The 26,867-nt window shown below is 42.4% G+C and overlaps 1 protein-coding gene across 8 annotated transcripts in view; it reads right to left on the bottom strand.

The window, feature by feature from the left end:
• Positions 1-575: 575 nt before the first annotated feature.
• Positions 576-26,867, bottom strand: part of nrcama (neuronal cell adhesion molecule a) — a 430,696-nt gene continuing 404,404 nt past the window's right edge. For 7 of the 8 annotated variants that reach the window (XM_059977833.1, XM_059977838.1, XM_059977831.1 and 4 more), the window contains 3 exons: positions 26,317-26,448; positions 21,546-21,624; positions 576-3,809 (listed from right to left, as the gene is read on the bottom strand). In XM_059977833.1, coding sequence (XP_059833816.1) covers positions 3,575-3,809; positions 21,546-21,624; positions 26,317-26,448 — 446 coding nt within the window. In that variant the 3' untranslated portion in view covers positions 576-3,574. Of the gene's footprint in view, positions 3,810-11,313; positions 12,785-21,545; positions 21,625-26,316; positions 26,449-26,867 lie in introns of those variants that run through there. The other variant, XM_059977837.1, reaches the window with a different exon arrangement.

Below are 26,867 nucleotides of genomic sequence, written 5' to 3'. Positions count from 1 at the left end.
ACCTGAAGTCCGGATTAAACTTGGATCATTGATCCTTGATGCTCCTTTTTCATATTAGTTGATCACACTCCATTGGAGGTTAGGGAGGCACAGTGGTTCGGCTCATAAAGCTGTTGGGCTCATCTCCAGAGATCCAGGTTCAATCCTGACCTTGGGTGCTGCCTGTGTTGAGTTCACTCATTCTCCCTGTGACCACGTGGGTTTTCTCCCATATCCCAAACTCTTCTGTTTAGTAGGTTAATCAGTCAAGGCAAATTGTCCCTAGTTTGGAGATAAATTAAAGAGTCTGGGGGAAGTTGTAGAGAATGTGGGAAGAATGAAAAAAATGGAATGAAGAGGTGCACACTGCTGGCCACCAATGATCCCACCATCAACATCACAAATACATACTGTCTAGCCACGAATGCATTGCTGTTTCCAGAACCTCTGTGCATAGTAACACTGCATTTCTTGTGCCAGTGACTAAGAGAATATATCAACAGCTATAAAGGGGCTTCAGATAATTTTAAGGATTTTAGAGGCACATTGAAATGCACACAATCATCTTAGAAACAAATCAAGAAAGGCCCAAAAAGTGAAAGTCTAGAGCACATTTATTTTCCCATTTGCTTCTTTTATTCCAATACAAAATCAATAAACTTACTGGCGATGCAGAGCAACAAGGCATATCAGATACCTTCCCATCTGACTGCATGCCTTCCCATGCAAAGAGAAATCTCACATCCACATCACCAGCACCAGCACTCAAAATTAACTTTGTTCCACCAGCCTCGATACCAAGTCTCACAAGAGACGCCCATTACTGCATTGAATCTGCCAAGAGTAAGATGTCCCACGGACTGTTTCCTGGCTCCCATCCTGTCCCATCAGTTAACTGGGCTTCAAAATAATAGCTCCAAAAGCAATTTATTTGTTTTTAAAAGAGGCATTTTGCAAGTGGCGACTATTTTGAATAAGGAATGAGAATTAGCCTTTCCCACACTGTAAGCAGTTCTCAGAGAAGCAGAATGTAATCTTGGAAGTGAGATATCCCAGTTAGTCAAAAACAGAATACTCCACAACCAGTGACTTTGCAGTGTTACAAATCAGCAGCAGAAAAAAAAATACAGCGACAGAATAAAACTTTTAAACAAACAGTTAGATTTTTGGAGATTTCTTCCCTTGGGCTTCAGACCCCAAATGCTCCACCCACACAGAGCACAGACATATTCACCCATATTTTTATAACAAGGAAACTAAATCATCAAAATGGGCATTTGTGGTGGAATCTCAAAGATTTTCTCCTGGGTGCTCCTAACCAAGAGGTTAAATACAAAGAGGAAACTCTGGAGGTACTCAACAGGTCAGTCTGTACTTCTGGAAAAAGCAATAGAGCTGATATTTTAAGTTGATGACCCTTCATCGGAAATGGAAAAAGTTGGTTATAACAAAGTTTTACACAGCCACATGGGTGGGAATTGCCGGTGGCTTTGGGAATGTAAAAGGAAAGATCTATGATGTGAAAGGGAGGAGATGTGACAAGACAAGAAGATAGGAATGGGTCAAATAGAAATGGAAAAAGCTGCATCGACAGCAATTGCCAATAAAACACAATTATCTGAAATGATTAAATTTGTTGTTTTGTCTGAAAATGAGTAAATGCAAGAGCTGAAGTAGAAGTTGAGTTGTTGATCCTCAAGTTTAGTATTGGATGTCCAGGTGAGAGAAATAGAAATAGAACCAGTCATGGGTCAAGGAAATAAAGTAATGGGTGATGAGAAGATAGAGTTGCTTTTGTGGACTCAACAGGAATCAGTCATCCAGACTGAGTTTATTCTTCCTGACATTGCAGAGTTTGCACCGTGGGCCATGCAGAAATGAATCTCTGCTTCAGCTGGGAGGAGTGTCTGTTGCCCCGGAGAGCAAATAATGACTGCAAAAGGCTAAGTGCTGCATCACCCAAAAGAAAAGATGCCATATTTTGGTAGTGTGGTGTGAAGTGTTATTGAGGAGTGGACCACAGTGTCTTGGAGGGACTAATCCCTTTGTAAAGCTGAAAGAGATGTGTTGGTGGTGACATGATGATGTTATGGTGGTGAAAGTAGCAAAGAATGATCTACTGCACGTAAGTAGCAGAAGCAGGAGTAGGCCGCTCAGCTGCTTGTACCTATTCCACAATTCAATGTGATCACACCTTATTGAATATGCAGAAGGTTAATACAGTAGGATTTGTATTTAATCACTGGAGACTTAAGGAAAACACTGGAGGGTTGACAACCCTAGCGCTAAATCCTGTGCACTCAGTTGAGAACATTTCACTTCATACACAAGGCAAACCGAGCTGCAATAGGGCAATGTTGAAGCCCGTGGTATTGACAAGTTAAAGCATATTTACAAAATACAACACAATATCTACAACAAAAAGCAGCTTAATTAAACTTGATGCAAGTTATGAAGGAAAGAAAATGGCAAACAAACAACGTTCTTGCAACCAAGGGCTTGTAATCCCAATTCATTTAATCCCCATATTTCACAACTAATGTCCACAAAGGATTTAGATAGAACAAAGAAAAAATACTTTTAGTTTAAAAAAAGGCCACACTGATTTTTTTTTCTTTCAATTTGGATCTTAGAAGGCAGTGAAACGAACTGTAATAGGTAGAAATGGAAGGTAAATGCCAGACTGAATTGTGGTGTGTGGCATCCTTGCATTAGAGTATTTTGTGTTAAAAGTGGCCAGGTTTAATTTACATAGAAAGGTGTGTAAGGCTTTGAGAGGTTTAATGTGCTCATATCATTAGAGTGTGAATTGTGCCCATCAGTGTGGTGATATAAGAACTTTGCAGTTCTCTCATAATTGGAGAAAGTATTCCCTCTTGCTTTCTCAGTTGATAAAATAGGAACTACAACATTATGGTACAAACAAGAGGCTCGGTTACCATCCCAAAACATTCCATTTTAAATCCACTGGGATCCAATACAATCAACCCCCTCCCATTTATTTTTGCTGTCTTGCAAAAAAGACACAAACAGTTGTTATACATTCAAAGAAAAGTCATTACCACCTTCACAACAATGTCCCACCGACCTTGGCGAGCCCTAGAATACCAATCGAACACTGACGACAAAACGAGGTTCATTTTCAGTCACTGCACAGTGCACTTTATAAACAAATATTATACAGACCACTGTCATCACAGCATACACTCATCTATCTTAGGTGGCAGTGAGATAAACGTTGTTCTCATGCACTATGTTAGCGCAAACCAAGAGGACATAAAGAAGTGGAATCCAACAAATGATGTGCCAAAGTTGAATGCTATACACACAGGAGATGAACGTCTGTTCCAGATTAGTGTTCAATAATTCCCAATCCCTTCTCTCTTCAGCTTCAGTCCTGAAAACTCATGTTAAATTTTCCCTCCTTTTGTTTTGGTTCATCTGTATGCTCTGAATAATTAGGCACTAACTTCCCATCATTCCTTTATTTCTGAACGTGCATGTAATGACAAGTCAGGAGATAAAGTGTAAATGGATAAACTCTACGATTTATTGGTGCATGGGGTGTTGGATGATTCCACAGCTTCCCCTTGTGTTAGACAAAGGAGTTCATGGCGTTGACTGGGGACGGGGCTTCAGAGCTCTCGTTGCCCTCCACCGTTTCCTTTTCCTTCTTTCCGCTGTACTGTCCAATAAAAGAGCCATCTTCATTGAACTGCCCTTCCCCACCTTCACCGTAGTCAACCAAGCTGTCATCACTGACGCCCTTCTTAACCGTCCCGTCGGAAGGTGTCCGGCTACCCTTAAGTGGCTTATGGTCCTCTGTGTCACTGGAAAGGAGGATGACATTTAATAGAGGTGCAAGTTTTTTCAAAAGTGAACACAATGCAAAGTCAATATATGTACCCACAGCCATATGCATTACTAGAGTCAACCATATGAATGAAATGGAAAGTTGTTCTAATAAGGCATACTCCACTGCACTATATAACATCCTCTGTGCAGACAGTTAATGCACACATTGAATCTGATTAATCTCGTATCTCACTTCATTTACAAGCAACTGTTTACAATTCCAATTCAAAATGTCTCAAAGATAGTAAGAATCATGGAATTGAGTGAGCATCTCATGGAATGATATGTTTCACTATCAAGGGAATGGTGGCAGGATTTATCAAGTGGAGAATGATGTTTGTAAGATCCTTTTCTAGCCCAGGGTAAGCCTGCTGAGGTGGATACATTGCTACTGAGTGGCCATCGTAATGACCAGCATTTCTGTTCAGCTTTGCGATTTATTATCCTATTTAGCACTCACAAGTGGCACCGTCAGTTAATCGAGATGCAAAGTAGGAACAAATGCAATGTACATACATTTTTGACCTTTGGGCTGGAAAAGGGATGAATTAGTTAGTTTGCAAAAGTCGTCAGCAGATGGGTTATGTGAAAGTGAGAAAGGAAATGTTTTGAAAGGGAGAGAGTTTGTGTTCAGCTCATTCAATGGAGAGGTTAAGCAAATGTTTCAGGAGCATTCGAGTCATTTGGTGTTACTTAAGGCATGCCAGACTTTCAGTGCCTCCTTACCTTTCCAGAGACCTACATTTTCCATTAAAGAATGCAGAAAAATAAATGAAAACAGTCAGAACAAGCAGCAAGCTCAGTCTGTTGTCAGCTGCGCAAAGTTCTTGGACTTCTGGCATACTTTTAAATAAGAGAGCACATCTAAAAGCTACATTAGTAACAGTGAAGAAACCAACGGAAACGGAAACAGAACTGAATGCAATGTTTGCTATTTCACATATCTGCACTGGTGTTGCTCCATAGACAAGTTAAATGTTGTAACCTCTGTAGATAGGTGGCGCTGAGAAAGAGTTTATGGGACCGGGGTGGAGGTGGGGGGGGGGGGGGAGGGGGTCCCACCCCACTCCACATGCTGCTTTTGCAAGATTTCATACTGGATTCTGAAACCTTGCAATCAAAGACAATTCTTCCCACCATGTAGTGGGAACCTACAGTGAAATGGGAATGTGCCAATTCAGCTTGAACTAGTTCCTTAGTGCTATTAAATCTGCAGTAATGCATCAGTGATAATGATATGTTTAAGCAAAATTCAAGAACAGCTTGGCTACCATTAGGAACAGGAAGGTGAATTTGCAGTCTGTATTGAATATCTTCAACCATACCTCTGTACTCTATTTAAAAGAAACTTCCATTAATATCACATTCTTCAAGGACCAAAGCTCTTTAAGGTGAATTAAGTCAATCAGCACAACAGGCCTTTTGGCCAATGGAGTTTGTACTGACCATAAACACTAATCCTACATTAATCCAGTTTTTGGTTCCCCTCACATTCTCACCAATCCCTCACAGATTCTACCACTCATTCAGCAGCTTATTAACCAACAAACACATTTCTTTTGGGGTGTGGGAGGAAAGTGAAGTGTTTGGAGGAACCCCATGCAGTCACAAGGAAAACATGGATTCGCCACACAGTCAGGACAGAAGGTTGGGACCAAACTTGGCTTTCTGATGCTATGAGGTTGGAGTTCAACTAAATATGTCACCTTTTTGAAATTTAGTCACTATTATACAATGGGAATCACGGCAACCAATTCGCACACAACCACTGTGAAAACGACAGAATTATGTTTCAGTGACATTAGTTTTTGAGGATAAAAGCCAAGCAATATCCATTCAATTGGACAGGTAATCTACCAAATAATATCATGGAATTCAAACTGATTATACAGGAAACAGATTCCAAACCCTAGGAAGTAACAGGGAAAGTGGAGTACAGTGAGTATTTGCTGGATGGAGGAAAGAGAATGAGAGACAAGCATGTGAGTAGAATGAATCCTTTGCTACTTCCCCAGATAGAGCCAAGATGAAGCACGAAACTTCACGGCAAAGAACCGCGGGATTCAGTTCCTGTGTTGAACTGGTTAATCCAAGCCATGACAGGTTGTAGAATGGTTACTGACTTTGCCTTAAGTGAACATCCCAGAAATGGGCAGCTTGCGGGTGGGGTGGTTTAGAGGGAAATGTGCCCAGCCATGATAGCTATTGATGTCGGGCTGCCTACCAACATGGACCTCCCGGGATTGCACATGAAGCATGTAAGTAGGGCAGCTGCCCTGTGCAAGTATTCCCCAACAATCCTACAACAGGAACCGGGGTCAGCAGAGGATAAGGGAATGCAGCAACGTTAGGGCAGACAAATATGGTGCTGACACCACTGCAGAAGCAATCTCAGCATGTTTGGATGTGCTAATTACTTTGGATAACGAGAGCTCTGCTCACACCCTTGGTCACATAGTACTATATTTTTTGGCCAATTATGCAACCGTTACCTCAACATTATTATTTTAAATTCCTCCTACTAATTTGGAAACATGACTGGCTTGTTAATGAAAATACACATTCAGTTAGAAGTGAATATTTTTCACTTCAAAGAATAGCACAGAAAGAACAAATAGACAAAGGAAAATGCCAAACATCTTCAAACAGATATAAAATGAAGTTTTTGAGCACAGTTCAGGATCTAATACTGGAAGAAACAAGAAGAGAATTGAAGCAGACATAATTTTTGCCTCTTTTCTTGTGCTGGTGTGAACTCGGATTGTGGAGGAGTTCAGATGGTTTCCATGGTGACTGAAGTAAGTGGTCAAATGTGATGAACCAGGAAGGAAGCTCTGCAGCAATAGGTTTGCCATGGGTCTTCCACAGATGATGGTTTTGATGCAAGCTATGGTAAGCAAAAGCCAAGTGAATTGTTCTATACTTTAGTGTAGTTATCTTTTGTGCAGGTCAGGCAAAGGATGGCATATTATCATAAGCACAAATGAGTTTTTCATTTCATCTATACTACATGTCCTTGTGCAAATGACAATAAACTCAACTTGGACTTTCTTCTCAAAAGGTTTTTTGTGAAGCAGTGTGTTTATAATAACAACCTGACACAGGCTTTTACTGACAATGGTCTTTATTTCAATACTTCTTTTTAGTAACAAATTTCCAGTTTTCAAACTATTTACAGTTTACGGCAGAATTCCAAAGTACATTAATTGGTGGAAAAACACTTTTAAGACACATTGTGATTGTGTAGAGCACTACTGACAAGGGATTTAGTTGTAGCTTTAAACTGTTCCATGAATGAAAATCACCTCTCCTCTCACCCCCACCCAGGGTGAAATTTGATCTCTCCTGAAACTTGATGCACACTAGAGATGCATGGGGTGATGTCACAGGCATGAAGCACTTCAATGGGAGCACTGCAACAGAACCGGGATCATCTCATCCTCAGGTTTTCCCAGGACTGGGAAAGACTAGGGTGCCTGCAGAGAGATCACCATACTCGATTGCACTGCTCCCTTCCCATCTCAACCACCCACCCACCCCTGAAATTACTTCCACCTTGCAAATGCCAGGCCTGGCAGATCATTCTGCTCCCCAAAACTGCCCTCCAATGATTCAACGGATTTTAATTTCCATCTTCAGACTCACAACATCCCAAACGCCTTATCTCTTCTCCACCCTCAGCTACCAGACTCTGTCCCAGCCCAACATGCCTCCAAAGAGTTGGGCTACAGTGCCCATTCCACATCTCATCATAGTTCAGGGATAGTTGAGCCGACGGCTGTCAATCCCTGAGCACACCATTAGAATGCAGCACTGAGCAGCTGTCCTCAGTGTAGAAATACATACTTGTAACATTATTTGCTAAAGATCACCAACCAAAATGGTTGTGCCTTTCCAGCACACACAATACAATGCACCAGACATTCCTTTTATCCTTCCATCCCTCATACCTCCGCAAAATAATCATTTCCATTTCACCTGTCTCTTTCAACTTTTATACTACTGCTATCAAACTGCTGACTATCCCATTCCAATGAAGGTTAGTGGAAGACTAACTTTGCCCTTCTCTTCCCTGAGATGCTGCCTGACCTTCTATTTCCAGAATTTCCTTTATATTTCACATAACTTCCCTTCTTAGCCCTGTGTTCTTAACATTGCCAATACATCTGCAAGTGCTGTCCAAGATCCCTCCACCCTCAAAAATCAAAACCTCAATTGCTTCCACCTGTGAGCTACCACACAAGTCCATCCCCTTCCTCTTCAAAGTCCCTGAGCTTATGTTTTGTCCTGTAATTGTGGAGACAGCTTTCTTACCCCTTCTTGATTTCATCATCAATTAAGACTGTGCATCACTTGCAGTGTCCAGATGGTTCTAATTCTCAATATGGTCAATCTGTTTCTCCACTACCTTCTCAGCAGGCTGACATCTAAAACCTTGACAAACTTCTTTAAGTGTGTGGTGGAGAGTACATTGATTGGCTGCATCACAGCCTGGTGTGGCAATATCAATATCCATGAACAGAAAATCTTACAAAAAGTAGTGGATACAGCCCAGTCCTTCACGGGTAAAGTTCTGTCACCTTTGTGCACATCTACATGAAATATTGTTGCAGGAGAGAAGCATCCATCATCAGACTCCTCCCACCACCCAGGTCACGTTGTTCTCACTGCTACCATCAGGAAGAAGGTGCAGGAGCCTCAGGACTCACACCACCAGGTTCAGGAACAGTTATTACCCCTCAACCATTAGGCCCTTGAACCACCGGCGATAACTTCACCTGCCCTGTCACTGAAATGTTCCAACAACCCATGGGCTCACTTTCAAGGACTCTTCATCTCATGTTCTCGATATTTATTGTTTATTTATTATTATTTCTTTCTTTTTGCATTTGCTCAGTTTGTTGTGTTTTGCACACTGGTTGAACACCCAATTTGGAGTGGTCTTTCATTGATTCTGTTATGGTTATTATTCTATTATGGATTTATTGAGTATGCTCAAAATTAATCTCAGGATTTTATCTGGTGACATATACATATTTGATAAAAAATTTACTTTGAACCTATCACATTGTTCATTGCATTGGTTTTTAGTTTATCCCCACATTCAAAGCCAAGGAATCCCCTGCAATGCCCCTTCCTCACTCTAGCACCATTGTCAGTGTCTATGTGAAGCCTATTAATACATTATCTGAAAATGATGCGCAAGATACCTTGATGTCCTGTCACCTGCTTCCCTGTTACAATTCTCAAACACTACACTGTTTGTGAATAGGAAAGGATGAGCAGCAAGTTCCTCCAACTAAACACTTGTCAGAATGAATCCATTCTTTTCAGTCTCTGTTACATGTACTCTTACCACTGATTCTGCTGTGCCCCCAACTAACCAGACTGGGTTCAAACTTGATCCTGAACTAAATGAAAATCTGATCACATCCCCATAGCATAACTCAAATTAACAGGGACATTACTAAGATCTCATAATGACACTACTTAGATCTGTAATTATTCCAACTGATCTAATTTCCAAGCCATTACTCTGGAACTAGTAATTACCAGGACTTATAATTACTAACTCCGATCATATTTCCATTTGATGACAAAAATCATTGACTCATCTCCCTAGCATTATCCCACTTACTTCTTTGCCTCATTTCTCCAGTCACTGAAACTTTCACCCCCATCATGTTTTATCCAGACATGGTGATTTCAATGCATCTCATGCCAGCCAATGATGTACCTTTTGTTGACTTAACATCCTTCCTATAACCCTTTCCTAAACACTGGTTCCTCTACAACCCATTCCTTGCTGAATTACATTGTCCCTGATGAAGCATTGCCTCAGTTCTACATTTCTCTTCCTTTTCGTTCCTCAGATCCCTTCAGGAATTTGCTATTTCAATTGGTATAATACAACCTTGAGACCTTTTTGCAATAAAAACTGCGTGCTGCTGAAACTCAGCAGGCCAGGAAGTCGCTGTGGAAAGATATGTAGTCAGCATTTGGATGTGTGACTCATCATCAGAATTGAAGATCATTCTGCTGCTACAGTCTGAACCACATGAGCATCATTGCTACTTATGACATTAGCATTATCTGTAGCCTTGGCTATCAAAGCCCTAGGCTCTGGAACTCCCTCTTTAAACCCAGTACCATTTTTTTCTTTAAGACAACACTTCAAACTTACCTTTCATTTCCTACATGACAATAGTGAGAACAAAAATTTTTAAACTGTCCTGAGACTGTAATATTTATCAGAATTAAAATCTTTCCTTAGTTAACCTTACCAAGTGTACAGTCAACTTTGTAAAGTCACTTCATGTGGCTTAACGTAATGTTTAAATGGAGTACACTGGGCCATTTTTCAAAGGTATGTTGCAAATACCAATTGCTGCTGTTTTTCTTTTCTCTTACGGACCTTTTGGTATAGATTTTGCGATGTGAACCCATGTGGTTCGTGGCATCTCAGGACTATTTAATGTGGGGTCTCTTGTACCCATATAAAAAACATCTGATGCATCACCGCCTGGTACGGGGTCTCCAATACAAAGGATTGTAAAAGGCTGCTGTAAATTCAGCCAGCTCCACCTTGCGTATAAGCATTCCCAACTTCGAAGACATCTTCAAAAGGTGGTGCCTCAAGTAGGCAGCATCCACTATTAAAGACTCTCGTCATCCAAGACATGCGATTTTCTCTTTACTATCTTCAGAAGGAGCAAGAAGAACCTGAAGACTCACACTCAAGGTTTTAGAAACAGGTCTTCTCCCCCTCTGCTATCAGATTTCTGTCACCTCACTGTTCTTCTTTTGCACTATTTATTTATTTTTTATTTTGACTTATAATTTTTTGTCTATTACTGTACAGCTGCATAAAACAACAGATTTCATGACATGTCAGTGAGAGTAAAGTTGATTCTGATTCGGTAAAATGACAGATAGAAGGATATGGTTATTGGATGTGCTAGTGCCACCTAGTGTGGGGTGTTGGAACTACATCACCATACACTGGTTCACTTTGCCCACTTTCCTCATCCAAGCTCATGCCTACTTTTGTCCAGGGACATGTGCAAGACTTTAACTGTGCTAACTTTAGAGGGGTGAGTGTTGGTCCTGTACATTATGAGGATGAGAACATGCCTGTGGTGAACTACATATACTTGTCTGGACACGCCCCCCTGCTGACCACTGACCATGGCTCCTCCCACAGACCCAGGTATAAAGGCGATTGAGGCCTGAGCCCTGCCCTCAGTCTCCAGGATGTAGTATGGTGGTCAACTACTGCTTGTTCTTTCTTCCAGTCAATAAAAGCCGATATTTCGCCTCACGTCTCAGAGAGGTATTGATGGTGCATCAATGCCCAAAACAGTGCAGCAGGTAGAGCTGCTGCCTCACAGCATCAGTATCTTGGGTTCAATCCTCACCTCAGGAGCTGCCTGTGTTGAGTTTGCATGTTCAAGGATTTCTTCCAGGTTCTCTAGTTTCCTCCCACATTCTCCCAGGGTTAATTAGCGACTGTAAATTATCCCTCAGATAGTTGGCTGGTAAAACTGATGGAAACGTAGGAAGAAGTTGTTACAGGGAAAATTCGTGGGAATGGGATTGCTCTGTGTGCCAACATATAACTCGACGGGCTGAACACCCTTCCTTCTATGTTGTAAGGAAATATGGAAATAATGTTATGTTATTTTGGACTATTATTGTGGCCCTGCTCACCATGATGCTCATGCCATCACCCCCACTTTGTGCACGGCCCCGATTTTACCCAGTGGAAGTCCAAGAACTCTTGAGACACCGGGATAGTCAGCTGCACCAAATAGCTCAGCAGTGACTTTGAAACATATTGCCTAGTAATTGAATTGTATGCTTTGTACAGTCAAGTTCCAACCTTTTTACTCCTACAATATGAAAATCTCTCTTCCTCCCCTCTTTCCCCTCCAGCTCAACAATCAATTTTGCTTTGGGAGACTGTGAATTTACTGGGGGTGTAATTCAGATAAGCGATGCAGGAGGTACGCAGATCAATGTGTCCAAGGTTCTGAAAGATCTATCAGCCATGTCAAAAAATACATTCCTTGCTGAGCAACATGGGAAGATCAAACTTGCTGCAAAGCAATAGGCGAAGCCATTTATTTATGACCCTCAGTACACATTGTAATCTACTGAGGACAAAGGTAAAGCAGCAGCTCTTCGTTGTTCAACTACTATAACGTGGCTCAATCAGGGCACGCCAGTTATCTATCGGAAAGAAACTAAAGAGAAAACTGATGTTGCATTTTCCTCCTCAAACTCCCCCCTTTCTCTTTTATGTATCCTCTCTTGCTCTTTCCACACTTGCCCCTCAGAGGTGGCACCTCCCTTTATGCTAGGTCAAACCAAGGCCTTGTTCCCATGCATGGCTGAATGCTGGCTGAGAGCTAATGACTTGAAGAGGAGAGAATGAAGTACCCAAGCAAGTTGGGGAACGACTGAGTGGCCAAGGGGATGGGGGGGGACAAAATACTCAGCTGAAGAGATCAGCAAGGACCGCGTAGCACACTGGCCCTAATAGATGAAGCTGAAGATATGTAAATTATTACTCATATTGGCAAAATTCTGAAGGGAAATGTTTAATTCATTTTGAGTTGTAATTGACAAGACACTATTTTTGGTAACTTAAATTTACGCTGACTATAGCTTTAGTTGAAACTGGGGGATTAACTTATTAAGTGAAATATACAGACTCAGTAGTAGCAGCTGAGGTTAGAATTCTCATTCATTTCCTCTCCCCTGATGCTGGGAGAGTCGCTGTCTCACAGCTCCAGTGACCAGGGTTCAATCCTGACCTCATGCGCTGTCTATGTGGAGATTACACCTTCTCCCTGTGACTGTCTGGTTTCCTTCCACATCCAAAGATGTGTGGGTTGCTAGGTTCACTGGCCGCTGTAAACTGTTCTGTATAGTTGAGTGTTAGGACCTGCAGGTTGGTTGAATACAAAAAAAGTAGGATTAAGGTAGGATTGTTGTAGGATGGTTAGCATGTACTCAGTAAGACAAAGGGCCTGTTTCTTTTCACCCATTTAAGAATCTGGACTCACTGCTGAAAGAGTGATAGAGGCATAAATTCTCACCACATATGTACTTGAAAAGGCTGGATCTGCAGGACTGTGGGTCCACAGATGGAAGATGAAATTAAGCTGGAGAGCAACTTTTTGACCAGCACAAACAAGATAGACCAAATAGGCTTGTCCAGTGTTGTACTTTATCTATGACTCTACATCTTACATAGGACCAAACAGTGGTGAGAAGACCAAGCTATGATGATCACCATGGCTGCTAAACATGTCATTTACTCAATAATCCCCTTGAACCAGGTCAGCTTGGTCCACTTCAATCCTGAAGGGGTGAGAGGAGGTGGAGGTCATGGAAGTGGGCCAGAGGTGGAGAGTGGGCAATACCGTACAATTTGTTGTTACTGATTTTGGAAAGGTTATAGCAACACCGAGCTGGTATCTAGGTTTAATGGTGGGATTTGAACTCAATTCTCTGGTTCACTAACATCCTTCAGTGAAGGAAATCTGCTGTTTGTGCCCAGCCTGGCCCTTGTGTTGCTGCCCTGCAGTAGTGGGGCAGTCAGAAATGGGCACGAAATGCTGGACCAGGCCACACCCTATGAACGTCTCAACAATCAGGCCTGTTCTGCAACACCATCCAGTCAGCTGCCATTTGAACAAATTCTAATGCTGCAGGAAGAACAAGATGCTTATGGCATACTTAGAAAATAGGATCCAAAACCCCAATATGATCAGGACATCTGCTGAGTGGTAAGGCATCTCCCTACTGTCTGGACAAACTACTCTGCCTAACAGTGCAAGTGTTCCGCACTGCAGCTGACCCTCCATACCCCAGCTTGACATTTCAACAGAATACTGAAATTATTCTGTAAAGCTGGGAAGGGTAATGTCTCTCATGCTTTAACTCAGTTCAGAAGGAGAATGGCATGCAGCCCTTCAGAATATTCTGCTGTTCACTTTGATCCTGGGCAAACTATTTACCTGATTTGCCTTCATATCACTTATCAAGGTGCCGCGGTAGCATAGCGGTTAGCATAATATTTTTACAGCTCGAGACATCAGAGTTCGGAGTTCAATTCCGGCGTCCTCTGTAAGGAGTTTGTACGTCCTTCCTGTGAATGTGTGGGTTTCCTCTGGATGCTCCGGCTTCCTCCCACAGTCCAAAGATGTACCGGTTAGTAGGTTAATTGGTCATTGTGAACTGCCCTGTGTTTAGGCCAGGGTTAAGTAGGTGGAATGCTGGGTGGCAAGGCTTGGTGAGCCAGAACGGCCTGTTCTGCATAGTATCTCTAAATAAAAATAAACAAGCTGAAATTAAAACAAAGTTAACTGGGCAGCGTTGTGGTGTAGCAGTTAGCATCGCTTCCTCACAACTCCAGGGGCAATCATGGCCTCCAGCGCTGTCTTTGTAGAGTTTGCACATTCTCCGTTACTCTGTGGTTTCCTCCTGCAGCCCTAACATGAATGGGTTGGTAGGTAATTGTACACTACCCCAGGGGCAGACAGGCATGTGAGAGAGAAAGGGGTTTTCAGAAATAAAAAAAAGTGAATTGGGATTGTTTGGAGAGCTGGCATAGACTAGATGGGCTAATTCTATGTCATGCAAAATACATAAATAGTCTCCACAGCATTTTGATTGAATATCAGATCTTTACGAACCTTGAGTTATGAAGCATATCATGGACTGGCATTAATGTTAAGGTTGTTCTAGACTTTCTACAGGAGGAGATATTCATACAAATTAATCCTACAACCGCCTTAAGTACTCAGATTGGCCCTCAATTTCCCACTCTTGAGGCTAGTCAATTTGATCCTTTCACTACTATTCTGTTGAATCTCTATTGCCTCCCCAACAAACTGAATATATAACTTCTGTGGTGCCCTGACCCAGAAGTAAATGCGGGATCCAAATGGGGTTTCATCCAAACTTTGCATGATGCAAATTGTATGAACAATGCTTGATATGAAGGTCATCAGAGAGTTCTAACAGAGTTAGAATAAGTTGCATTATACAAAGTTTGGTTAGACCTCATTTAGCACTTTGAGGTGAAGGCTGCCATTCCATTCTTCTTTTGATTGTTTTCAGCTGGCCACTAATAACATCAGCTTATGAACCTTTAAATCTCCGTGACGCTCCATACTCCATTGTTCCAAGATGCAAAGTGGATGGAATATTTCCCTGCATTACATTATCCTTTTGATTAAGAAAAAAAAAGTTAATTCTGGACTTTCTCAATGATTCCATTGAAGAAAAGGATGGAAGAATATCAGGACCCATGCAGAACCAAGCCTGAACTAAATAATCCTGCATAGGATTGAAATCAGCCTCAACGCCTCTGGTTTAAGGAGGGCAGGTGAATCGTCCATCACACTAAAGCTACCGTAATGGAATAGCCTTTGGGCTGTGTCTGATTTAGCAAGTAAAAGATGGTTATCAAGGTTGGTTACTGGAGCAACAGTGGTGGAACTGTGCTGCAGAGAGCAGTCAAAGTCTTGGAACCAATGATCAGATGGTAGAAAATTCTGGGAGAGGAAGAAACAGCTGCCTTTGTGCGTCTGTGCTTTGTACTCTATTCATTCTACTTTGCAAATTGTGGTAGATGTAAGGTGTTGAAAACAAGCTCATATTCTGCAAGAAATGTGAGAATCAGTTCTCAGAGATTTAATCAATAACAGCAGAATCAAGTTAGAGGTCCAACATATTTAGTTCAGTTTCAGCATTTTAGACAAGCAACATTATTAGCTAAAAGAAAATAACCCTCTATCTTAGCACAAGCATATTTACCTTTATTTCCATTAGGGTGCAACTATTTTCACTTTCATTTTAAATCATTCCCGTTCCCGATTCACTCTCCTTTTTGAATTTGGTGGGGATTGACACCCCCACACCATCGCTGATATCTCAGTATAGTCCCACTCATCTGGTCATCCTGGAGGAGGAGTACTCTGGGAGGAGAGGGGCTCACCTCTCAGAACAACAATCTACGGGGGATGATTTGTTTCATTCATCTTGCTCCCAAGTCCACCGAGGGCATCCACTGTTATCCAAACGTACAGGTCCATGTCAGGCTACAAAGTGGGACCACTGTTTGATTCAGTGAAAAACTAACAGATAAAGACCTGGAAGAAATTTTACATCCTTTCTTGATGCTGTTCCAATTTCCTCCATATGAACCTCCCGTTGCCTTGAACTGAAAGCGGTGTCAGGCTCCAAGGTAAGCAAGTGACCTTACCCTATTCCACCTCACTGATAATGACAACAGTGCCCACCAATTCATAATCAGTTGCACCCTAAAGTTTTGTAGAAATAGCAAGGTAACGGAGATAAATTACAATAAAGAGCTAATTATACACAATAGGGGTATAATATATACATAGATATATATATATATTATATATATATCTGCAAATAAATAGGCATGTACATCAACATCATTAAGCTCATACAGTTTAAGAATCTTACAAAATGGGAAAATATTTGTACAGATGGAATAATGATTACAAGAACACATAAGGTTTTAATATCACAATATTGCTTTGAAGATAATGCACATCGCTGTGTATTAAAAGGACAAAGTTTTACTGAACAATGATCAGCCAAACTGCGTTTCGTTAAATTTATCAAAGGCATAATGTGCAGCCATCAGTAAGTGTCAAGATGCCAGAGAGTCTGCTCTCTATTGATATAAAAGTAGAGACCCGTCTCTCTTTTCAAAGCTGCCCCTTTTCTCTGAAAGGCTGGGAACCAGAGCCTCAGATTCCGATTTATTTATTTATCTATCACCCGTAAATCCAGACACACAGTGAAATTAATCATTTGTGTTAATAATCAACACAACCTAAGGCTGTGCTGAAGGCAGTCCGCAAGTGTTGCCACACATCCTATGTTTACATAGCATACCCACTCTGATTTCTGGAAGGTGATTAGAATATTCCCAACCTTCACCCCATCCCTTAGCATCATGCCAATCCTTAGTCAGAGTCCTACATTACAAACAGAGCTGATATAGGGAAAATATAGGAGACACTTGGCCTTGATCTCACTGTAGGTGGGAAAACACATCAAGTGTGGGGGGGGGGGTGCCTGTGAATCTGTAAGGGGGTATTCTGGACAGCAGGATGGGACTGTGATCTTACACAGCTCAATTACATGCTCCCACTTCCTACTGGAGCACTCCGCTGGCTGAGATGTCAGAGCTCCGCAGACACATTGACTTTCAATCCAGTTTCAAGATGTGCAAGCAGAATCCCCTTCCCTTAAGGAACCAGCCATTTCCACGGCAACACAGATCATATCCAATGCCACTTCTGCCCCCATCTCTGCTGATCTTGGGAAGGAAAGGGTTAACATATGAAGAGCGTTTGATGGTCTGGACGTGCTTGCTGGAGCTTAGAAGAATGAGGGGGTACTCTCATTGACACTTATGGAATATTGAAGGGCCTAGCTAGAGTGGATGTGGAGAGGAAGCTGCCTATAGTGGAGGAGTCTAGGACCAGACAGCACAGAGTAGAAAGATATTCCTTTAGAACAGAGATCCTTTAGCCAGACAGTGGTGAATCTGTTCAATTCTTGCCACATATGACAGTGGAGGTCAAGCATTGGGTATATTTCAAGCAGAGGTTGATAGGTTTTTGATTAATAAGGGTGTCAAGGCTTACGGGGAGAAGGCAGGAGAATGGGGTTGAGAGGTGTGCAAAATCAGCCATGATGGAAAGACAGAACAGAATCAATGGGCCAAATGGGCTAACTCTGCTCCCATGTCTTATTATCTTATGAATGCTGAGATGAATGTTGGATGAACAACAACAGAAGTGTACTGGAACAGAGAGGAAACGGCAAGTCCAGGGAGGGAATAGGACAGTGTGTCAGGGAGTGAGGGATACTGGGGAGGGGAGAGCAGTCAGTGTATCAGGGGGTGAAGGATCACCTTGTGCAGTGTGTGAGGGCAGAATGTCAGGGAGTTGAGCTCCATACTGGAGAAAGGAGGGCAATGTTTCAAGGTGTGAAAGGTCATCTTGCAGAGAGAGAGGGCATGGTGAGTAGGAGAATAAGGGGCCACTCTGCAAGGGACAGATTAAGAATGATGCTTCAAGGAATGAAAGGTAATTTTCATCAAATTTCATTGAAATGCATCTTGCAGATTAAATATTTGATTTGCACCAAGAAAGAAAGACATTTGTCTATGGAATGTTGTCGCATGCCCTTAAAGCTACATGGATTTTCATTTTGTTGCAAAGTTGAATTAAAGCTACTCAACTAGAAGACTCCTAAGTTGCAATGATATCAGTGGAGCTGCCATAGGCTCTACTAATACACAGAGACTGCATCTCAGTGGGAAAAAAATCAGTTACCACAGACCCAACCAGCTCCAACAATGGCCAGAGGATCATCTCCTAATGGCTGCTTTCCCTCTGCTGTCTCCCCAGCATCCTTCCTTCAACATTTCCCACAACTCTACTGCATGTTTGCTCTTGGCAAAATCATCCCAAATCATGGTGCCAATTTGCACATAAGTGCTGACAATTCCCAGTTTGACCCACCATTATATCTCTTGACCATTCAATTTCTTGAGTGGGAAGACTGAAGCATTAGATTGGATCTCATCATAATCTCCTCTCCCTTGACACTATCCAGCTGAAGGTGATGAAGGTTCTCTAATGTGAAACAATAATTTTGCTTCCATTTCCACTGATGCAGCCTGAACTGCTGTACAGTTTTACCATCTTGTTTCAAGATTGTGCTGGACTGATTACAACCTAATCACATATTTCACCATCATTTTGACCGCCACCTCTCACCACCTCCACCATATCACCAACCTGCTCCAATGCCGCATCTTACTGGAAGCTCTCACTCATGCCTTGGAAACCCAAGACACAACTCATCTTGGATACATCTCGGCAAACTCCCACCTTCCATCTACCGTGAGCTCTGCAATCCCTTCCCTAACCATTCAGCAATCACTCATGTCCTCTGCCGTCAACTAGCCCATAGCAGAGCAACAACTCAGTCATAAATTTATCAGTCCCTCTTTCAAGTCACTTTGCGGTCTCACCCCTTGTGATCCCTGTACAGTGCTCCAACACCTTCAACTCTTGAAAACATCAGTGCTCTCTACTTACTCTTGATTATGCCTGCCTTCCTATCCTCTTTCTCTCCTCTCCCTCTAAGTTATTATTGCCTCCACTTTATCATTTTCCAATTGGGTCTGTGTTGGGATATTATATACTTCTATGGGTGCTATGTAATAGTAAGTTATTGTTAATGCAAAAGAAAAAGAGTAACGATGTTGAAATGCTGCAGTGAATTATTCTACCACTTTTGAGAAAAAAATCATTGCTGTTCTACCTACAACAAAGAGAGGAGGTGGTTTAATTGATATCAAAACCATCTATGATTTGGAGAAACTACATCTGGTCATTGAAAGGTTGATATTAAAATATATAAATATAAGATTGCTGGGATAGTTTAATTTGAGGGAAGTTTAATTTTATGTGGTAAATATCCAGTGATGTGACAGACCAATTGGAAGATTCTTAAAAGGAACAGGCATGATGGGACAAATAGCCTTCCTATGTTGTAAAACTCTGAATCATCAGTTGTGTATAACCTAAGCAATCCATGGATCTAGCTTTCTCCCTGCACATCACTGACTGCAGACTGGCACATTATCTATATGGAGTGATGCACCATTGTGTTAGATTTCTGAGCGCACTGAAGCACATTGGCAGCTAGTTTTCTGAATTCCGCAGGACTGCTGTCCATCTAATTTGTGCTCCCCATGTTCTTCCCTTCAACGTGTTAACAACACATCTTTCCCAACCTACTTAGGAAGCCAGGCACTGTGCCAAGTTTGATAAGATACTTTGAAGAGTTTTCTGTTAGTCAGAACTCAAGCAAGCTTTAAACCTACATTTGCTTGAAAGCTGCTCCCTTTGACGTCTAACGCGCAGCCGGATAGTTTGATATGCCAATCAAAACATAGCGCTGATTATTTTTTCACTGAACCGACAAGGCCAAAACTGGGGCAGTGTGTTGAATGAGGCAGGCTCATGAAAAGGCTAAGAGCAAAGGAGTTTTCCTGTTTCTACAGAAAGCTTCCTCTTGCAATAACAGAACAGAAAATGGCAAACCAGCTGAGGGTCACCTTGCTTGTTAATATAGTCAGAGAAATTATGTAAAGTTTAACTGACGAGCAAAGGCATCTTTACATTGGGGGAAATAAACAGCAAAAGACAAGCTTATACCTTTCATTGACAGCAGTGAAAGCTCATTTCTTCTTGGGCTTTCTGGTGGCTGGTCAACAGGTTACATAATCCCACTTTTTCGGGGGGGGGGGGAGCAGAAGCGCGGAACACCAGGGCTGGGCTGTGGGAGCCTGCTTTAGTTAACATGCTAGAATTAAAGTGTGGGACATTTAAACAAGAGTGAGCTATCAACCATTCCATAAAATAACAGCGGACCTGTACCTCATGTCCTAATGCAGGGTCTCGACCTGAAATCTCTACTATCCCTTTCTCTTCCACAGATGCTCATCAACCCTCCAACAGTTTGATATCTAGTCCAGATTCCAGCTTCTGCAGTCTTCTGTGTCTTTACTTCATGTTGCTCATTCATCTACAGCCTTTAATTTTTGGAGGGTGTTTCAAATTCCCACAATAGTTGCTGATTCGGCATCAGAGTGACTTTGTACTGGACCACTCCAAGATCTTTTGGGCTATCCACTCTAATGAATCCATTTATTACTTGAAACACCTCAACTGAAACTCACCAAAAAAAACCCAAAAATTGCCACAATTGCACAAAGGATTTATAGCAAAAGGTTCTAAAACATAAACACGCATCCCCTTCTATACTTTGGGTGTGACACTTCAACTCTTTATCAGTCTGACTGACCCTTGCCGTAAACATTCCAAAACCACCTCTCCTTTCAACAATGCTTGCATCTTCTTAACCCCTTGTCACCTTTTGATTGTTATGAGTTGAGCTTCAAGCCACTCCAATGGTGTGTGAAGTTCCTGTCACTGTACACTTACTGTCCTTTTCCTCAATTCCCAGCTCCAACAACCCGGAAGATGTGAAACAAAAACCTACACTGACAGAAACCCTCAGTAAGTTAAGCAGTGCCTGTGGCAGAAGAAACAGTTAATGTCTTGTGTCCCGGACCCTTGTCAGTCCTGTTGGGTGTTTCCAGCATTTTGTTTCAGATTTTCAGCATCTGCAGTTTTTAAATTTGGTTTTCTGTTACATCAGGTGGGAACCATTCTAACCACTGCTTCCAGGCACAACAATCCACAAAACAACATCTCAAAATGTTGTTAAATGATTGGACATTATTCTCTTTACTGAGAAACAATTGCACAACTTTTAAAGTTCAGAGGCAGAAAGCTGGATTGGTTAAAGTGCGAATATCCACGGGATTGGGATGTTAGGATCAGCATACAATAGATTTACAGGACCATACAACTCCACGTCCAGATTTTCCAAGAAATGGGAAGAAATAAGGAATTGCAAAAAAAAACCGCAATCCCAATACAGACTAATCACAGTTTCAAAGCTCACTACATTCAAAACGTCCAGAACTAGGAATTCCGAGCAGCTGGATAAATCTTCAGTGAGACAGTACAGAGAGGCAGGTGACAGGGTAGAGGACAGGTGCTCACCTGTATTCACCGAAGGCTCCATCATCCTCCTTCATGGGCTGAATCTCAGGATCTGCGTGAGCATCTTCCTTCTCCTTTACTGCGAATGTCAGGAGCAAAGAGAAGAGGAAAGTATTACATTTGTGAATGGTTTCTGCAGAGGTGGGTTTTCAGAGGGGCAGGAAGGGAACAGTGGGAGGTAAGATAGAGCTGGTGGGAAACAGGGAGGAGGGAAGTGGAAGGAAAATCAGAAGGGGGAGATGGAGTAGGACGGTTTGTGGAGTGAGGAGTACTGAAAGCGGAGAGAGAGAGTGAGGAGAACAGAGATCAGAAGGGAATTGGAGGAGTGAGAAAGAGAACAGGGAGGATTGGGCTGGGAGGAGAAAATGTTGTGGGGATTAGGGAATTCATGGGGGGTGCAGGTGGGAAAAGGAAAGCAAAGTGAAAAGAAAAGGAAATGAAGAAATGAAGGGTTTTATGAAATCCCAGTTGGACCACATTGGGAGCTTTGCATTCAATTCTGGACGCCCCATTAAAGGAAGGATGAAGAGGCTCTGGAGTGGGTGCAGAAGGGGCTTATCAGGATGCTGTCTGAATGTGCTGCAAGGAGAGGATGGCCAAAGTTAGGCTGTTTTCCTCAACCTATGCTCTCTGGTTTCAGGCACCCCTACCACGGGAAACAAGACACTGGCCATCTGCTCCTCTCACAACTTTATATAAAGCTAAACAGAAGAGATTCTGCTGGAAATCCAGAACAACACATACAAAATTCTGGAGGAACTCAGCAGGTCAGGTAACATCTATGATAATGAATAAACAGTTGATGTTTCGGGCTGAGCTCCCACTTCAGGACTGGAAAGGAAGGGGGAACACATCAGAATAAAAAGGTTGGGGGAAGGGGGAGGAGGTAAAGGTCTTTTTGGAGGTAGGATTCTGTTGAAGATGAGGGAAGTTGCAGAGAATGGAATGTTGGATGCAGAAGCTCATGGAGTGGCAGGTGAGGAGAAGAGGAACTCTATCCCTGTTAAGGCGGCAGGAAGATGGGGTGAGAGTGGATGTCTGGGAAATGGAGGAGATTGGGTGAGGACAGCATCAATTGTGGAGGAAGGGAAACCCCGTTCTTTGAACCCCGTTCATCTCTGATGTCCTGGAAAGGAAATCCTCATCCTGGGAACAGATGTAGCAGAGGTAAAGGAACTGAGAATGGTATTTTTACAGGAGACAGGGTGGGAAAAAGTATAGTCAAGATAACTGTGGAGATCGGTAGTTTTATAAAAGATGTCGGTAGAGTTTGTCTCCAGAGATGGAGTCAGAGAGATTGAGAAAGGGGAGGGAGTTGTCAGAAATGGACCAATTTAAGGGCACAGTGGAAGTTGAAGGCAAAGTTGATGAAATTGACGAGCTCACCGTGGATACATGAAGCAGCACCATTGCAGTTGTCAACGTAGTGCAGAAAGAATTGGAGAGCATTACCAGCGAAGGCTTGGAACGTGGACTGTTCTACATGGCCATTGATAAGGCAAGCATAACTGCGGCCCATGCTACAGTTCTTTAGTCCTTGAGACTAAAGGTAAAATTGTTGAGGGTGAGGACCAGTACTTCCAGACAGAGGAGGTTGGTGGTGGTGGAGTCGAGCTGGTTGGGAATGTTGGCACATCATTCTCCGCAACTTCCACCATCTTCAGTGGGATCCTACCACCTCCCCTCCTCACTCTACGTTTTCCACAGGGATCGCTCCTTCTGATTCCCTTGTACATTTATCTTCCACTAACCTCTCCCATGGCACATATCCCTGCAGGTGACAGATAAGCTCCACCTGCCCATTCACCTCCTCCCTCACCTCCTTTCAGGGCCTCAATCAGTCCATCCAGGTGAGGTAACAGCTCATTCACAGATCATTTGGGGTTCTGTAAAGTACCCGGTACTCCCGATGCGGACTCCTCTACATCGGTGAGACCTGACGTAAACTGGGGGACTGCTTTGTGGAGCACCTCTGCTCCATCTGCCAAAAGCTGATCTTCCTGGCAACCAACCATGTTATTTCTTGTCCCCATTCCTCTTCTAAAATGTTGGTCCATGGCCTCCTCCTTTGCAAAGATGAGGCCACTCTCAGGGAGGAGGAGCAACACTTCATATTCTGTCTAGGTAGCCTCCAACCTGATGGTATGAACGTTGATTTCTCCTTTCAGTATAATTTTTTCTCCTGCTTTTTCTCTTTTCTTCTCCTCCTCACATGTCTATCGCCTCCCCCTGATGCCCCCCTTCTTCCCTTCCTCCCATGTTCCACCTTCCTCTCCTATCTGATTCCTTCCTCTCCAGCCCTTCCACCCATCTGGCTTCATCTATTACCTTCCAGCTGGTCCTCCTTCCCTCCCCCCATCTTTTTATTTTGACATCTTCCCCCTTCATTTTCAGTCCTGAATAAGGGTCTCCACCCAAATCCTCAATTGTTTATTCACTTCCATAGATGCTGTCTGACCTGCTGAGTTCCTCAAGCACTTTGTATGTGTCACTCTTTATCTAAATCTGTCATGTCACCATTTAGCCTCCTCCAATCCGGGGAAAAGAGAACTAGTCTATCCAATCTCTCCTGAAACCATGTAATATTCTTGTGAATCCTTCTACACCAGCTCCAGTTTGAACACACCCTTCTTATAACGTGGTGACCAGAATTGCACACACTACAAGTGTGGTCTAAACGCTTGGTACAATTACAAAATAGAACCATATAGCACAATTCAGGCTTTTTGTCCCACAATGTTTTCCCAACCATTTATCCTACTTCCAAGATCAATCTAACCCTTCCCTCCCACACAGCCCTCTATCTTTCTTTGATCACTGTGCCTATTAAGAGTCTCTTCATTGTCCCTAATTTATCTGCCTTCGCCATCACCCCTAGCGGTGTGTTCCATGCACTTAGCACTCTCTGTAAAATACCTGCCTGACATGCCCCCTATTCTTCCCTCCAATCACCTTAAAATTATGACCCCTCTGGGCTGTGCCTCTTACCATCTTATATACCTCTTATCAAGTCACCTCTCATCCACCTTCACTCCAAAGAGAAAAGCTGTAGCTCATTCAACTTTTCCTCATAAGACATGCAATCCAGGCAACATCCTGGTAAATCTCTGCACCCTCTCTAATCCTTCCACATTTTTCCTATAATGAGGTGACCCGAACAGAACACAATATTCCAAATGCAGTTTAACCAGATTTTTTAAAGAGCTGCAATGCTACTTAGTGGTTCTTGAACTCAATCCCTTGACTAATGAAGGGCAACACATTACACTATGTTATCCACCCCATCAACCTGTGCGGCAACTCTGCCGGAATCTATGAACGTTGACCTAAGATCCCCCTGTTCCTCCACATTTCTAAGATTCCTGCCATTAACCTTGTAATCTGCCTTCAAGTTTGATCTTCCAAAAGTGTATTACTTCACACTTCTCTGGATTGAACTCCATCTGCCACTTCTCTACCCAACTCTGCCCAAATCAATCAAAGTTCCGTTAGGACCTATGACAACCTTCTAACTATCCACAATACCACTAACTGTTGTGTCATTGGCAAACTTACTAACCTACCCTTCCACTTCTTCATCTAAATCATTTAAAAAAATCACAGAGCAGGGGTCACAGAGCAGATCGCTGTAGAACACCACTGGTCATGGACCTCCAGGCAGAGCACACTCCATCAACTACCATCCTCTATTTTCTGTGTGCAAGCCAACTCTGAACCCAGGCTGTCATGTTTCTCTGGGCCTTATGTCACCTGACTTTCAGAATGCGCCTACTATGGGGAACCCTGTTGAACACATTACTGAAGTCTATATACACCATATCCACTGCTCCACCTTCATCATTTCCTCAAAGAATTCAATCAGGCTCATGCAGCATGACCTGCCTCTCACAAGGCCATGCTGAATCTCTCTAATCAGATTATGCTTCCTTGAATGATTGCAAACCCAGTCTCTAAGAATGCCCTCCACTGCTGGAAGACGCACTGGTCTATAGTTTCAAGGATTATTCCTATTACTTTTCTTGAACAAAGGATTAACAATTGCCACTCTCCAACCTTCTGGTATTAATCCTGCGACCAGTGAGGGTGCACAGATCATTGTTGGGTTAGTGTCACGTTTCAACTGTAACATGGTGTTCTAACTCCGACATGCAATGCCTCAGCTGGTGAAGGCAAGTGTGCCATATGCCATTCTCATCACCCTGTTCTTCAGGGAACTACATACTTGTAACCCAAGATTCCCCTGTTCAACAATAATCCCAGCGCTCTGCTATTCATTGTTTATATCCAGCCCTGGTCCAACTTCCCGAAATGTATTACTTTGCATTTGTCTGAGTTAAGCTTGACCTGCCAATCCCCTGCCTACTTTCCCAGTTATTATGTATCCTATTGTATCTTAAACAGCTTTCATGAGCGATTGTAGTTTGTTTACGAAGATAGTTTAAATTTACCCCTTCTTTTATGTCACTTGCCGGTGTTGCAAATACCTTAGCAAGTCTAAGTTACCAGTCTTCTAGTATTGGGTTTAGTATTGTAAGGAGCTCTACACCTTTGCTATCTAAACTCCAGCTTTACTCGATATGTCCTCCAACGCACCTCAATGGGGTTGCCCCTAAATGTACTTGAGCAACGTTGAAGAGATGGATCTTCGCAGCTCATTCCTTACATACATCCGACAAATACCAGCATCAAGGTCTAGCTCACCTTTTGGTGCAAATTTGACCAGAACTCTCCATGGGCTCTAAATACCTGCATGGGCTGAAAATGCCCTTACCTGGGTATTTGCCTCCTTTATTCCTTTTGATGAAGCAGACAATCAGCAGAATCAGGATCAGAAGGGCGATGGCACACATCAAACCAATGAACCAACCCTGGGTGGCAATATCTACCTGACGGCTTGCCATAGCTGGTGTTGTTCATTTGAAAGAAAGAGTAAAAAAAAGTATTGATTACCATGTAAATTAAAATGATCATTAGTGGAGTTAATATCCCAGGGCACTTTCATGTTAAATTCACAGTTCATTATACAATTAGAATTGGTAATGTTACATTAACAAAATATGATATCAAGATAGATAATACGCTGTTGATTACAAACACAGACATTATTTGGAGGTAATGAAATAACTAAATAAATCATAAAAGTGTTTTGTCTAGTTTCATTGCTTTAAACCATACAATTTGTCAGTTTATTTTATTTCACTTTAAGATACAGCTTGGAGCAGGCCCTTTCTGCCCACTGAGTTAAGTCGACCAGCACCCACCGATTTTAACCCTGGTCTAATCACAGCATAATTTTAGCATGACCAATTAACCTACTAACCT

Source organism: Hypanus sabinus, chromosome 8 (genome assembly GCF_030144855.1).
Source record: "Hypanus sabinus isolate sHypSab1 chromosome 8, sHypSab1.hap1, whole genome shotgun sequence".
Lineage (NCBI taxonomy): Eukaryota > Metazoa > Chordata > Chondrichthyes > Myliobatiformes > Dasyatidae > Hypanus > Hypanus sabinus.
The sequence above is the reverse complement of the archived record's forward strand: the minus strand, read 5'-3'. Positions and strand labels throughout refer to the sequence as shown.